Below are 14,684 nucleotides of genomic sequence, written 5' to 3'. Positions count from 1 at the left end.
GTTCCGCATATCAGTGAGGCATCCGCAGGGCACTTTATGTCAATTATGCTTATTTACATATTTTCACTTTCCGTGTATTTACGTTATAGCTCCACTACATCATACCCATCTACAACAAAACTATGATTGATTCTTTAATCACCAGAGGACGCTATATTAGACAGTGAAGTTTCTTCTACATCTATGTGGAACGATTTCCATCGATCATGAGACAGCCGGCTGGCTTAAATCAATCATCCATTGTCTGTTTAGGCCCATAGCGTGTCATCTTTTTTCTTGTCTCAAATTACCATTGAACGTTCTGTCGGCAACAAAATCGGAACCCTTTACTGCGAGTAGCATTGACATCTCACCAGCAAATTTAAATCACTGTTAATATTTGAAGCACCATCATTTCACTTACAGATATATGCGTTATTGGACTCAAAATTATGACTGAAAAAGAATTCTTGAATCCAATATCTATGATTGAATTAAAACAATAATTTGAATACTTGGTTAGGTCTCTCATTAAGCTTATAATACACCTGGATTACAGTGGCTTACCACCAAAGTATAATAAATATATATACCACCAATCAACAGGGATATCAAGACATTCTCTGTGATAGTTGAGTGATGATGGGTGCTTCTTTATTAACATATGAGAATTTATAATTAGCCTAAGGGTAAGTTGTCTTTTTTTTTTTAAATCTTTTGTTGTACTTCTGGTATCTTACTTTTGCACATATTACAGTCAGAGGCATTTTGTGTTTTAATGCATGTCGTATATTGGTTGAACTCTTTTCATATGTTGAATTTGTACGTATATATGTATACCACGCTGTACGTGCATTGCACGCGATATTTGTTTGTTTGCTGCGCTAATCGTACCATGAAAAGCCAGGGTCATATTGAGTTGGGGTCTCCTTGTAGTAGTTGGTGACTACCTCATGAACAACATACGGGAGGCCCTTCGCATGCCATCCAGAGTAACTAAGATAAAGTGTTTTGCCCAAGGACACACCCATGACAGCACAGACCGGCCAGTTTCTCTCAGTTTCCCGAGAAACAAACCGACACGAGTAGGGAGTGTCGAACCCTGTACCTCGGATCTTCACCTGAAAATATGCTCATATTGGACACAGTGCATCTACTGTCTAATTTATTAGAAATAAATTAAGTCGTTGCTACTGAGATTTTCTCACTTTGGAAATATCTCTTCTTGTGGAAGTTATAGTATTTAATGGGCAAAATATAGAGAAGTACGTAAAGTAACAACAGCGCCCAGTCATCCTTATCGGTTGAACCTAGCTCTCACAGGTAAGTAGGACGTATCAACAAGGAATATTATATCAGGTGCCCATAAGGAAATATTTGGCTCTCCCTCCGTGAAAATGGCGCCTCATCCAATATACTTTCAACAACCCTCCCCAGGAGCTCAATAACTGAGCGCGGTTCTCAGCACCCCGGTCAATATACGAATAACATCAATGTTGATTTGCTCGATATCGTCAATAGACATTCGAAACTTGATACTCGCTTTGATTTGATCATGAATCGACTGAAAATAATGGAGGATATGTTTACTTGTATGAAAAGTTATTCCATGATTAACTTAAGAAAGTCACAATTATCCGCATTCGCACCTAGTTTGACAACTAGTGACTTGGCCCTTCATGTAAAATCTGGTTAATCTTTCACTGGCTGAGCAATGGTTTGGTGAGCCCTAAGGCGCCTTTATTTTGTCAGCCTTCGCCATATCCTTTGCGTCTCGCTCTGATGTCCTAACATATATGGGTCCTCGGATAGATACCATTGAGGCAGGCTGTTACTGTTCTAACGGTTGCCTCGATGACATCAGTGAAATAGTTGGAAGCAATTTGTGTTTTAAAAAACAGCCATTGCTTGAAGCATCCGTGATATGACTCCACTACCCATCTGGATTTAGTTATTGATCTATCCAAGATAACACGGCATCTTTGTTGTCAAACCACGTAATTCCAAATCTGTCAAAGCATCTCTAAAATCTCGATTAGCAACAACATTGTCATTTCCTCAAGCAAGGAGAGACTATCTATGATGGCTTTTGTAATATTTGCATTATCATCGCTTCCATGAAAATATACTTTGTCCAGAATGTAACCATCAGGAAGGGCAATGCTCATGACCTTCAAATAGTTCCGTTTTTTTTCTGGCAACAGGAGGAGATTATCTGGAGCATGTGATCAGAACTATTGTGGATCAAGATGTATGTACCATCAAGTATGACAGTCGCCATCTTGCCAAAAAATGCTTCAGAGAACGCTGCGTTGTAATCCAGAATGTTTTCTCTTGTAAGATATTCACGCCCAAGCAACAATGGAACAATAGTTATGTCTAGATTGTTCCCACAATATGTCCATCTTCACTTTTACCAGGAAGAACAGCAGTGCATCCTCGTGGTTTGGAGTGTAAATACCAGCTTCAGGACGAGCGGTGTGAAAGAATTTCTAGAAACTTCCAACCTGTCCAGGTTTACAATCTGCATCATCCAGAGAGGAGAAACGCAGAGTAAAGGAAGACTCCTGCTTTGATAGCATATGTGATTCACTAAAACATCATTGATGATTTCCTTTGATCTGGAAGGTAGCCGGGAAGTCAACATTTCTCTTTCATCAGTGCAAATATCAACTTTAGGGTTAATATCATTTCTATGAGATGATGTGAACACATTCGTGAGGACTAAAGACACCACAGTTTGTGATGAAAGAAGATTTGGTGTTATGCGCACTTGAGGAAAATGGTCGAGTTTGATCGAAACTCTTCATTATCATCATCAACACCAACGTTATGATCTTCAGGCTGAGGCTTTCGTTTCTGATAATTCTTGAAACGCTTCGCACACATGCCAATCTCTTTGTTATCATTTAAGTTATTTCCGTCTGCTTTTAAAATAGCAAGCAACCAATTGTGCTGGGGAAGTCTTATGTTTTTAGTAGACTTCTTGGTTTTAATGTCTCTCTTTAAGACAACTTTACAATCCGCATCAGCACAACTATCTCATTGTCAGACGCGATTTTAAATAGGATAGAAGCGCTTTAATACAATATATATTTCAAATCATGGACATAGAAGCTATTTGTTACTATGAAGAAAATGTAAAAAGCAATATCAAAAGAGCAATGAGATTGGGGTAATATTGGATATATTGTAAGATATGTTTAGTCACTATCGTATTTAACGTCCTAATTATGATCAACAGCGATGTTCATTTAAGGTCGTGGCCTTTACATGTCGACATAACTTGTATGCGTGCTACGGGTTGTTGTATATTAGGAAAGGCACATGTATCTTTAAAGTTAGGAGTGTAACAGGGTGGTCTGTTATGTCCAGTATCGTTCAACAAGTCATTGGTGTAACACACATCTACGCCAAATCTTTTGGCAGGATTATGACAAGTTATAAAACTCTCTACAGTTTTGTATATGCTAAATAATTTTGAACGCACTGAACTGGAAGACTTATAATGTCATTTGTTCACATAAAATGACCTTTTTTCATACAACGCTTCAAAATAATATCATCGGCGGTATACTCATTGTTTTAGTATTTCGGTATTTTGTTCCTATGGCAAATTAACATTGCTGGAAATCATACTTTTCTAGTCAAACTTGAACAGATACTTGATGAACATCATCAGTTGATTATTACAGGATATGGATGGCGAAAATGGAATTCTGAAAATGTAGGAATTTTCATTTTATAAAATCGATCATTACTTATTTATGAAAGTTATACATACATATATGGTAAATCACTAAAGCCAATTTTTGCTGCTTTAAACTCCTTGCAGATATACACTTCTAGCTTGTGATCCGGATATGGGGCCATTCGGCAGGCGGAAACATCGTTTGAAGTTAGTCGTCACAGTGCTACTGACGTCATGCGTCTTGTACATTTTCCGTCATATCGACTTTACAACTATTGACAGCAATGAGATCAGTGTCCAAGGTGAGTTTCTGTATGCTTTACCTCGAAAAAGGTGCATCTTCTTTATAGATCATTAAGCGAACATGATATATACCAATGTATATCAATCTCTCTTGATATTCAAATTTATTTCGCATCATACAAATTCCGACATGTCTACATAAATTTTTAGAGTGTTCCCCACTGCGCGTGACGGGATTACACTATAGTGATATCTCTCCATGAGACATATAGAACTTAAAATTGTAAAAGTTATTGGATATATGAGATTTGCCAAAGGTATATATACGTATATGAGCAATATATAAGTGTTCAGAGTAAAACGCAGTTGGTTATTTATTACGTTCTTACGTCTGAATACATTGGTGGTGGTCTGATAATTTCAGTGTATGCTGTAGTTATGTAGGTCTGCGTATTTGTGTGGTTGTCTGACCATTTCATTACACTTTTATCCTGTAGTTGTATAAATCTGGATACTTGGGTGGTTGTCCGACCATTATATTACATTCTATCATGTAGGTATGTAGGTCTGGATACTAAGGTGGTTGTGTAACAATTGCATTGTTGTGTGTGCTGTAGGTGTGTAAGCCTTTATATTTGATGATTGTCTGAATACTTACAGGTGTGCTATTTTTGGGCGGAGAAGAGGGATGTTATATACTAGTTATTTTGTTACCACCATGTTGATATCTGGAGTATTGTCGACCTTATCCAGTCAGGTTGAAGTTTGAGGTGAACAATGATACGAAATCACAGTGATATTCATTCCTGATGCTTTAGATTTCTAAAGTAAGACAGTGCTAGACGATATAAAGATGATAATGTTTTATACTGTTTCAGGGGATCAGATAATAAAAAGGAATACCAAGCAATCTGGAAATGTAAGTATAAAGAAAAGATTTTTTAATCATACGAAACTACATGTAATAATTTAATTATCAATTGATTATAACAATATCATTTCCAAAGCACCGGTCTCCTGTTTAGAAGGTTGAATTTTCAAATCACCTAGAGCATACCGAAGTATGAAATAATACATAAGAGGAAAAGTTTTGACCTTAAGGGCAAATATCTTTCATTCAATGTTAAATCACTTGACCTAAATGGCAATAAAGATGGCCTTTTTTATAAAAGCAAAAGAATTGCCCTTATGATCAAATATTTTACCCTTAAGTAGGAAAATGCAATAAGTCACATAACAGCAAACAAAAACCCAGGTTTTTGACCATATATAAACATTATTATCGTCAGGTATAAGAAAGCTTCATTAATTCTTAAGGTTAAAAGATGGGTTCATAACGGCAAAGGCTTTTAAATTTAAGGGAAATAAATGGGTTTTTTTTGCCATTATAAACATTTTTTTTTGTTTATCTTAAGTAAAAACAAATCTTGCCAATATGTGCATAATGTCAAAAGTGTTTTGACATTAAGGTAAAAATGTGAACCGATCGTATTTATCTGCACTTAAGGTAAAAGTATTTTATCTTAACGTAAAATGAATATCTTACACTTTAGATTAAATCATTTGACGTTAATGTAAAAAAAACACATAATGGCAAAAAAGATATTTGCCCTTAAGGTTAAACATTCTTCCTTCAATATTGTAGGTAATTAATATAATCTATATAATATTATAATCACAAAAATAGCTGATTACAACATTTCTCAACACTGAAGTATAATAATTTACGTATTATATTGTATTTGTCACTCTATTTTAAACAGATGCCTTCAAACTTTTCTTCTGATATACATGAAACCAAAACACAAATGTCATAAATGCGTAATTCCTGCCGGAATTAAGGATGGTACCGCTGACATTTTTCTTTTATTCGTTTTAACAAACTGCTCAGGATTAAACACAAAACATACACTTTATGAGCTGATTGTTCCTGAGACCCGTATGGTTAAGATATTATGAAGTATACTTGTAGATTACACAGATTGTAAGTATTCGTTATTACGCTCAATTTTAAAGTTAAACGTGAAATGTGTATCATCAAACATACATTACTTACCTTCCTTTATCTATCCTTGTGAATACTAAGGTGTGTGTTACTCCATGTCCATACTATACTGCCCAATCGTCTGCTATATACTCCTTACCGAACAAACCGTGGTATATGTAAAAGTTCGTTGTAGATGGCCGTTTTTTGTTTGTGAATGATATCAATATGCAGTGTTGAAAACCGAATTTACGGTTTGTAAACATATGAAGTAATGGAAACAGTATGTATGCTACCTGTCAATTGTATAACTACCTATACTTTGTATATCAACATGTAGTTTGTTCATAATTACCTGTAGTTTGTTTATAGCTACATGTAGATTGTTTATAACTACATGTAGATTGTTTATAACTGCCTGTAGTTTGTTTATAACTACATGTAATTTGTTTATAGCTACCCGTAGTTTGTATATAACTACATGTAATTTGTATATAACTACCTGTAATTTGTATATAACTACCTGTAGTTTGTTTATAACTACCCGTAGTTTGTTTATAACTACCTGTAATTTGTATATAACTACCCGTACTTTGTATATAACTGCATGTAGTAAGTATATAACTACCCGTAGTAAGTATATAACTACCCGTAGTTTGTTTATAACTACCCGTAGTTTGTATATAACTACCCGTAGTTTGTTTATAACTACCCGTAATTTGTTTATAACTACCCGTAGTTTGTTTATAACTACCCGTAATTTGTTTATAACTACCCGTAGTTTGTATATAACTACCTGTAGTTTGTTTATAACTAGCTGTAATTTGTATATAATTACCTGTAAGTTGTAAATAACTACTTGTAATTTGTATGTAACTACATGTACTTTGTATATAACTACCTGTAATTTGTGGATAACTACCTGTAGTTTGTTTATAACTACCTATTCTTTGAACTATATGTACTTTTACTTTGTATATAACAATTATACTTTGTATTTAACTACCTGCACTTTGTATATAAATACCTCTATATTACAGATATGTTTTGAAAACAAAACATTTGGCCACACGATTCCCCTAACGTACGCTATGCGCAGGATTAGATTACAAGACAAGTGTGCGTCACTAAATCCTAGACCGAGTCTATATGGAGAAGACTTAGTGAGACAACACCTTCTGGTGGACAGAGGGCATCACCTTGTTTTTTGCGGGGTTGAGAAAGTTGGACTAACGTTTTGGCGGAGATTCTTTTCTGTAAGTACCATGGTATTTCCTCATTATATCATTACCATCGTAGTCTAATAGGAAGAACTCCTTGTAATATGTTTCAACTCTCCAGTCAATCTCTCATATTTTCAGTAAATGTTTTTTTATCAAATGAGTCTCATCCTATTTTTAGCTTTAAGACAGTCTCCTCCTGTCTCTGACCTTGAGATAGTCTCATCCTGTCTCTGGCCTCGAGACAGTCTCATCCTGTCTCTGATCTTGAGACAGTCTCCTCCTGTCTCCGACCTTGAGATAGTCTCATCCTGTCTCTGGCCTCGAGACAGTCTCATCCTGTCTCTGGCCTCGAGACAGTCTCATCCTGTCTCTGGCCTCGAGACAGTCTCATCCTGTCTCTGGCCTCGAGACAGTCTCATCCTGTCTCTGATCTTGAGACAGTCTCCTCCTGTCTCTGACCTTGAGACAGTCTCCTCCTGTCTCTGACCTCGAGACAGTTTCATCCTGTCGCTGACACTAAGCGTGAAGGGTTTTCCTCTTTTGTACAAGATCTTTTTGCCGAAATAATTATCCACCAAACAACAATCTCGTTCGTTTTCTTGGCTTCAGACGGCACATCCACATGGATTCTGTAAAAGGTGTTATTTTATCTGTCTACAGACATCTGCAGTTCTTTCATATACACATAGTCGCCAAGATTATGCGTGCAATATATATAGATTCTATTCTCGATAACAAGCTCATGATCAGCCAGCGCTCCTCAGATTCGCTTTCAGGCTCGACATCATCTTCCTCATTCGAAGATATTTCGGTTCTCTTTTTACGCCATTCATATTGCATATTGCTGACCTTTCATAAATGAATAAATAGATAAATAAATCAAATAAAAAAAATGAATACAAAACCATCCGGAAGTATGCAGAAACTCCTAGTTTAGTGGCTTCTCCTATAATTGTGTCGACATGTAAGAAAATGGCGGAATAAAATCAGTATACTTATAAGAATATTTATACGGTTTCGTTAGCATTTTCCTGTTCATTTTCCCCACAAATTGACATGTTTCTATATTCTATCAAAACAAATCGTCATCTTTCCAATTGACCCGTGGTGTTGTTGTTCGTCCGCCCCCTCATTGCAGATTGCCCCTGGCTAAGTTACTAGACACGACCCAGAGTAAAGTCTGTCCTGGAGATGAGGCGTAAGAATTATACCTGTCGCCCCATTGCATGATCGCAAGAAGAGACTAAATCAGGGATCATATCTTTTCTCTTCTTTCTAAACAACTAATGTCTCCCTTGACACTGCCTCGCGTTTGACCTTTAGTTGAGTGTTCGCTCCTGCGAAGAAGGCTTTGGGTTCTGTTTCTTGGCCGAGTTCATTTCAGTTCATTCCGTGGACCTATCGGCCCATAAGTGAAAATACAAAAATGTAACATGATTTAACATAAATATCCAACAGTACAATTACATGAAAAACGTGACAAACGGAGAGAGGTCAACGTGATATTGTAAGCTCGTTCTGATAAACGTGTATCTCAATAGTTTAACAAAATGATATTCAACTACATTATTGTGTACATGATGTTTCTGTCCTTTTTCTGAAATATAAATGAATGAATTTACCAGTTTTATTTAGTTCTTTTACATTGTTCACACTTCATTATTTTGCTAATTTGTAAACACTTGGCTTTCTGTAATAATAATAATTCTTGATAGTTTTGACGAAGATCAAAGTAACATACCAGTGTTTATGAAAATGATAATTGCTTTTCTTGCTTAACGCTCAGTAATTTAGGGAATGGGACGACTGGTTCGACCGTTTTCAGTAGATTGTAACAAGGTGAGGTGTCCTGATGGATGTTTAAGGCAGTATGATTCAGTGAGGTAGCACTATAAAGTCGACAGCAGATTTATATCACAAGGAGACAAATGTTTAACAAAACAAAGCCAAACCTAACCGACAGTAAATTCATGTTGATCAATGAGAACTAGCTAGGAAATCTAAACATGTCTGACAATACTGAATACGTCGCGGAGACATTTTTGTGATGCTGAAACTTTTACAACGTTCAATCAATTTGGGCAGTCTCACTCTGAAATATTCTAATCAGACACCATGTTCATAGCTTCGAGAATAGCACAACAAACTCGAGGGATTCGATACCCAGACAAACCGGAATGAAGATTGAGATGAAATTCGACTTTTTTTCATTAAGTATTGTTTTGATAAATAACATCAACGGAAATTTTAGTTTCCAGTGCATAATATACAGTTATCAACTTTGGGCCTAGGGGAATATACACCGAGAATGAAATTGTCAGAATGATTGAATTTCTGGTCGACAACATCTTGCAAAAGCCTATTGGCATACCCATGGAACAAAATGTGTCCCTATCTTGGACGACTTGTTTTGAGTTATATTAGTTATAGCGTTATATCAAAGAGCTAATAGATAGCTTGCAAAGGTCGTCAATTTCAACTATAGAAATATTTTCATATCAAACAATATTGTTGTAAACACAAAAAGACTGGACAACAGGTTATGCCTATATTAGCCCTCTCCTAGCAAGAGACAGACGTATACAAACAAATGTATGATCTATCTTGAATCATATAGATACACATAAAAAGATACACAATTTAAGTATAAAATGAATAATTGTTTGTAGTGCGATGAAATTATGGCGATGGAAGGGAAGTAATTCTTATAAATTTAATTTTGCTGAATTAACTAATTTGACCCACTGAAAATGGATTTAGGGACCTTCAGTGTTGTACAGTGAAGAATCATATAGAACCAGCTAGGTTACTGACCACGAAATGCTCATAGCCATAGATATATTGTTTACGTATTATTTCGATCGGATATACCTCTTGTAAAATCAAGGACATCACAGGCTCTTCAACATCAACCATTTACTTCGATCTTGACTTCCGGCGTAACCAGCAGGGACAGCTTAAAACTGTATGTTTCTTTTTTTTCATTTCTAGATAGAAACATCCCTGCTGCCCCAATCTAAGTTGTTGATTCAATATGCTAAGTCTTGTTCCCATTATCACGTGACTACGTGTAACAACACAAGGTTTAGAGGGATGCAGTTTGATGAAGACCATGAGGATCTTTTTATGGTGGACTCCATGATCTCGTCGGGAAATATTCTATTTCCTTGTAGGATATCAAATCAGACTTATATGATATTTGTTAATATTCCTGGTGGATCTGTTGTCACCATCCTTGCTATGACTTTACCTAGAGTTACATGGCGGGTGTCGTCAAGGAACAATCAAGGATCCCCATACTAATGTATCTCTCTTGTTTGTAGTTTGTCTTCGCTTTGTCGATTTAAAGTTAGAATTACGGTTTCGATATGATATTGGTATTTTCTGTTGTTTCCATTAGTCAATGATTTTTAACATTAACATTTAAGATGGTGGTGCATCACAACAGTATACAGCGAGGAAAGCAACCACCCTTTCACAAACAGACCAGCGTTCGCTTTCACCATTGTCGGATACCAACGGTTATCATAGTGCAATCAACCGTAGGTATCCGATGATGGCTTTCACGAGCGGACAGTGACGTCATCGTGTCTCTTTCCTATAAAATGGTTATTCAGGATTCACTTAACAGCGTTTATGTACCTCTTAAGTAATTACAACGATGCCTTTTTTTCCAGGAACTAAACTTATTCAAACAGGTATGGTAAACCGATTCATCAATCGTATGATATTGGTTTTAGATGTCTTTCCAGATTTCTTTTCGGAAAGTGTTAGATCTTGTTTATCCACGCTATCAAAACTGGTTTGGTCTCAGTAAACCACTGTGCTATATATATACCAAGGCGCAATTGATCATGTTGTGAAACAATGGTTTGATTGGAGAAATTATCTTATGGTTTATTTGTGTGTCTTTTAATCTTTACCCGGGATTGCATTTCCTTTATCCCACCAACTACTGTGTTTACGAAGAATATTATTGGTTCAACTTCCTCACACATCAAAACACTACCATTTTATCATTTACAAGCAACAAGCGTTGCACGACATGATCTTTGTCATGGTGCCGTCGTTAACAGTCTGTCTGTTTATAAGTGCCGTTAATTGAATTTTCCCAGATTAATCTTTTCTCTCCTTTTTTCGACAGATTCTCAAAGACACAAAAAAATCCAGTCCGTACAGCATCCGGGCATTTGACGCCTACATACCAGGAACGGTAGACACTCTGTACAACACGACCCTGCTGGAATACAAGCACGTGATGTCATCTTCATTATCAGTTATGTTCTCACGTGATCCATACGAGAGATTATTTTCCGCGTATGTAGACAAATTTATTTCACCGAACATCAATTTCTGGATAAGAGTGGGTACAAGTATTATTCGCAAGTACCGAGAACTACCGAAATTTAGAAGTTTAAGGTGTGGGGATGACGTCACATTTGCAGAGTTTGTAAAATATGTAATAAACCTTTCACACGGTCTTGAGAGTGTTGACAGCCATTTTGTAACAATAACGGAACACTGCCGTCCATGTGAAATAAGATATGACGTCATAGGCAAGATGGCGACATTCTATAATGATACGATGTTTTTGATACAGACTATAGGACATACGAGGATGTATGATGAACTTCATGGTCAATTTTTTGACGCTTACGCAAGGGACCAATTTCGACACAGTGTAGAATTGCTGTTTTTCTTCAAAAAAGAATTGGTTGAATTGCATAAATGTGTACCAGATTTCTTTAAAGCACAACAGCGGATGTGGCGTGCTCTTCAACTACGAGGGTTGATCAATTTGAAAACTAGTTATCCAATCAAAAGAAGTGAAAGTGATGACGTCAGTCAGGAACAATTACTACAACTTTTACTTCAAAACTTAAAAGACCGCGTGCCACGTGTTCAAAAGAGAGACGCCATGTTGGCTGCGTATAATTCTGTAGATATTGAAGTCTTGTATAAGCTTCGTGAAGTATTTGAACCAGACTGTGCATTGTTTGACTATGACTGTTCACCGTCAAGTATATTTAACCATAGCAGACAAAGAAAGGACCACAACTGGTTATTTGATTTCGAGTGATCGAATGTTTTGGACAGGTTGAACATTTTGTGAAATGAATGTAGACAGCAATGTCAGATATCAACAGCAATGGTTTGAAATAAGTACATTTTTGTACCAATAGACCGTTAGTATCATACCAACCATTGCTAATAAAGTCTTTAAAGCCTTGAGTCTCATAAATATTCGTTTAATTGTATTAAAGGGGCATGATTCCTTTGTTTGCATAAAGTTTAAGCAGTCAAAACTTATTGGACATTTTATCACAAGTAGTAAAAGTTATAATCTTTACATTAATAAGGCAGTTTTATTCTCATGATAAACCGAAGTTCTTCGAGTATTAAATCATTAACATTCTTAATTCGACCTGAAGTATCACTAATTACCGCAGAAAAATACAGTATGCATTTCCCCTGTACATTTCGGCGTTAATTTCATTACTTGTAGGCACAAACACTCATATAATCATCGTTCGGGCAAAGATTTCATCAGTAGAAATTGTGCATGTTTCTGATGTCCGGACGAAGGAATGTCCCTTAAAGAGTTTGGAAGCGAACGTCTGCGATCACTGCTTGAATCCTAGTATTTTTCACAACTTGATAAGATTACTCATGTTCCACACACGCGGGGCCATACGAATCATCAATTTCAATGTTTCCCATAATAATTTGTAATCGACAGTTAACGTATTGGGCATGTCGGTGATTGAACATTGATTTTTTACATCAATGCTATTCTTTTACAATATCAACATGGACTGGGTCATTCAAAAGGCTATTATTAAATTTGATGGATTAAATCTAAAGATAATAGAATAGGGGAATGATCAGATTTATAACTTAACCCAATATCACATTTATCAACATAGGTAAAAGATCAGATGACATAAAAAAAATAATCCAGTCTGGCTTGTTTTCTGTTGGGACCATGCCAAGTATAAAGTAGTTTATCTGGGTTGCTTTCACTCCAAATATCTAATGCATCAAACTTTTCATTAAGCTATAATATTTTACTTGATGTGCGTTAAACAATACAAACCAGCCAAACCTAAAAGATGTCTATCGAGACCGAAAGTAAGTGGCGCTCACATTAACAACACGGCCTTACGATACACTACTGGTTTTTGGCTGGAATGCTTTTATTTTATTATATGAGAAATATCTTATTCAAAGCATTTCTTGTTAAATTGAGATCTCTGGTTAGTATTTATCACACGATTTCATATGATCAAAGACAGTTAATTTCAAACCCGACATCAGGTACATTACTTGTCGAGATAATGCTTGCTGAATTGACGTAATATATATTTTTGTCTTCATCGTCGTTGACAGGTTGACTGCACCAGTAAAAAGCTAATAGTCGCGTTGAATAAACGTTTTAACTATTTTTTCTGTGTTACCGGGACAAACTATTTACATCAGTAATCTTTTGACTTTGCATTCAGTGCGATGTTCTTTTGTGAACCGGTAGTTTTCGATGAAACATATCAATTTCGAAACCATACAAAAAAATCCAGACACTTAATTAAATTGCTGAAATATTTCACCAGACTCGATGACACAGCTGAAATATAGTACATAATCCATCGGCGCAAGTACACATGTACCACAACACTGTAGTCCCTGTAGCGGGGGGGGGGGGGGGGGGGGGGGGGGATCATTCCAGGAACCTACAAGCTATATATATTGTGTCTATGCCTGTTAATTTTTCAGAAGATGTTAGATTGTTTTTACATGTTTGATCCCTGTGACCTTGAATACGAGTGAAGGTCATTTCGATTCTTAAATTTTGTCTGGCATTAGCCCAACAATCTACCAAGCAGATATCTTGTTTCAGGTCAGTTAAGAAGTCGTTTTGATGTTTTAACTTGTTTGACTCATGTGACCTTGAATGTGAGTGAAAGTCGATCATTTTACAAATGTTGTTGAGTGTCATCACAGAAGCTTTCAGCCAAATATCTTTATCCTAGGCCTGTTAGTTAAGCAGAAAAAAATGTTTGAATGTTTTAACATGCCTGACGCGCTATCTTGAATATATGTCAATGTCATCTCTTTTTGCAAACATTTTTAGGTTTCTATGTATGGGAACCTTACTCTGCAAATATCTTGATTTATTGGTCTCTTGGTTAATAATAAGAAGTCATTTGAATGTTTTAACAAATTTGACCCATGTGACTTTGAATATGGGTCAAGGTCGTTTCTTTTCATGAACTTTGAAGGGATCTGTCCGAGAGGTGACCAGCCAAATATCATGATTCTGTTTGTTTTTTAGGGAAAAAATCTGACAGACTTCTCCCAATTGCAAAAACTCCCTTACCCATCTGAGCGAGGTGAGATAAAAATGTTGTCATAAGTAAGCTGAATGTCTTTTAGATCAAGTAGGTTGTTGCCAGGATTAAGGATAAAGATTTCTTAGATTAAGATGAAAGGTCTGCAAGATTAAAATGGAAGGTAACCATTGATGGGATGAAAGGTCAAGAGGTTAAAGCTAAAAGGTTGCCAGGGT

General features: G+C 36.2%; 1 protein-coding gene across 1 annotated transcript; it reads left to right on the top strand.

The window, feature by feature from the left end:
- The first annotated feature begins 2,216 nt into the window (after window positions 1-2,216).
- Window positions 2,217-12,426, top strand: LOC117322167 (carbohydrate sulfotransferase 11-like). The gene is made up of 4 exons (XM_033876940.1): window positions 2,217-3,972; window positions 4,792-4,832; window positions 6,938-7,153; window positions 11,265-12,426. Exons 1-4 carry the CDS (start codon window positions 3,843-3,845, stop codon window positions 12,198-12,200), a joined length of 1,323 nt encoding a protein of 440 aa, XP_033732831.1. The 5' UTR covers window positions 2,217-3,842; the 3' UTR covers window positions 12,201-12,426.
- The last annotated feature ends 2,258 nt before the right edge of the window (window positions 12,427-14,684 follow it).

This window comes from Pecten maximus, chromosome 2 (genome assembly GCF_902652985.1).
Source record: "Pecten maximus chromosome 2, xPecMax1.1, whole genome shotgun sequence".
In the NCBI taxonomy this organism is placed as follows: domain Eukaryota; kingdom Metazoa; phylum Mollusca; class Bivalvia; order Pectinida; family Pectinidae; genus Pecten; species Pecten maximus.
Note: the sequence above shows the minus strand (reverse complement) of the source record. Positions and strands in the feature narration are given on the sequence as shown.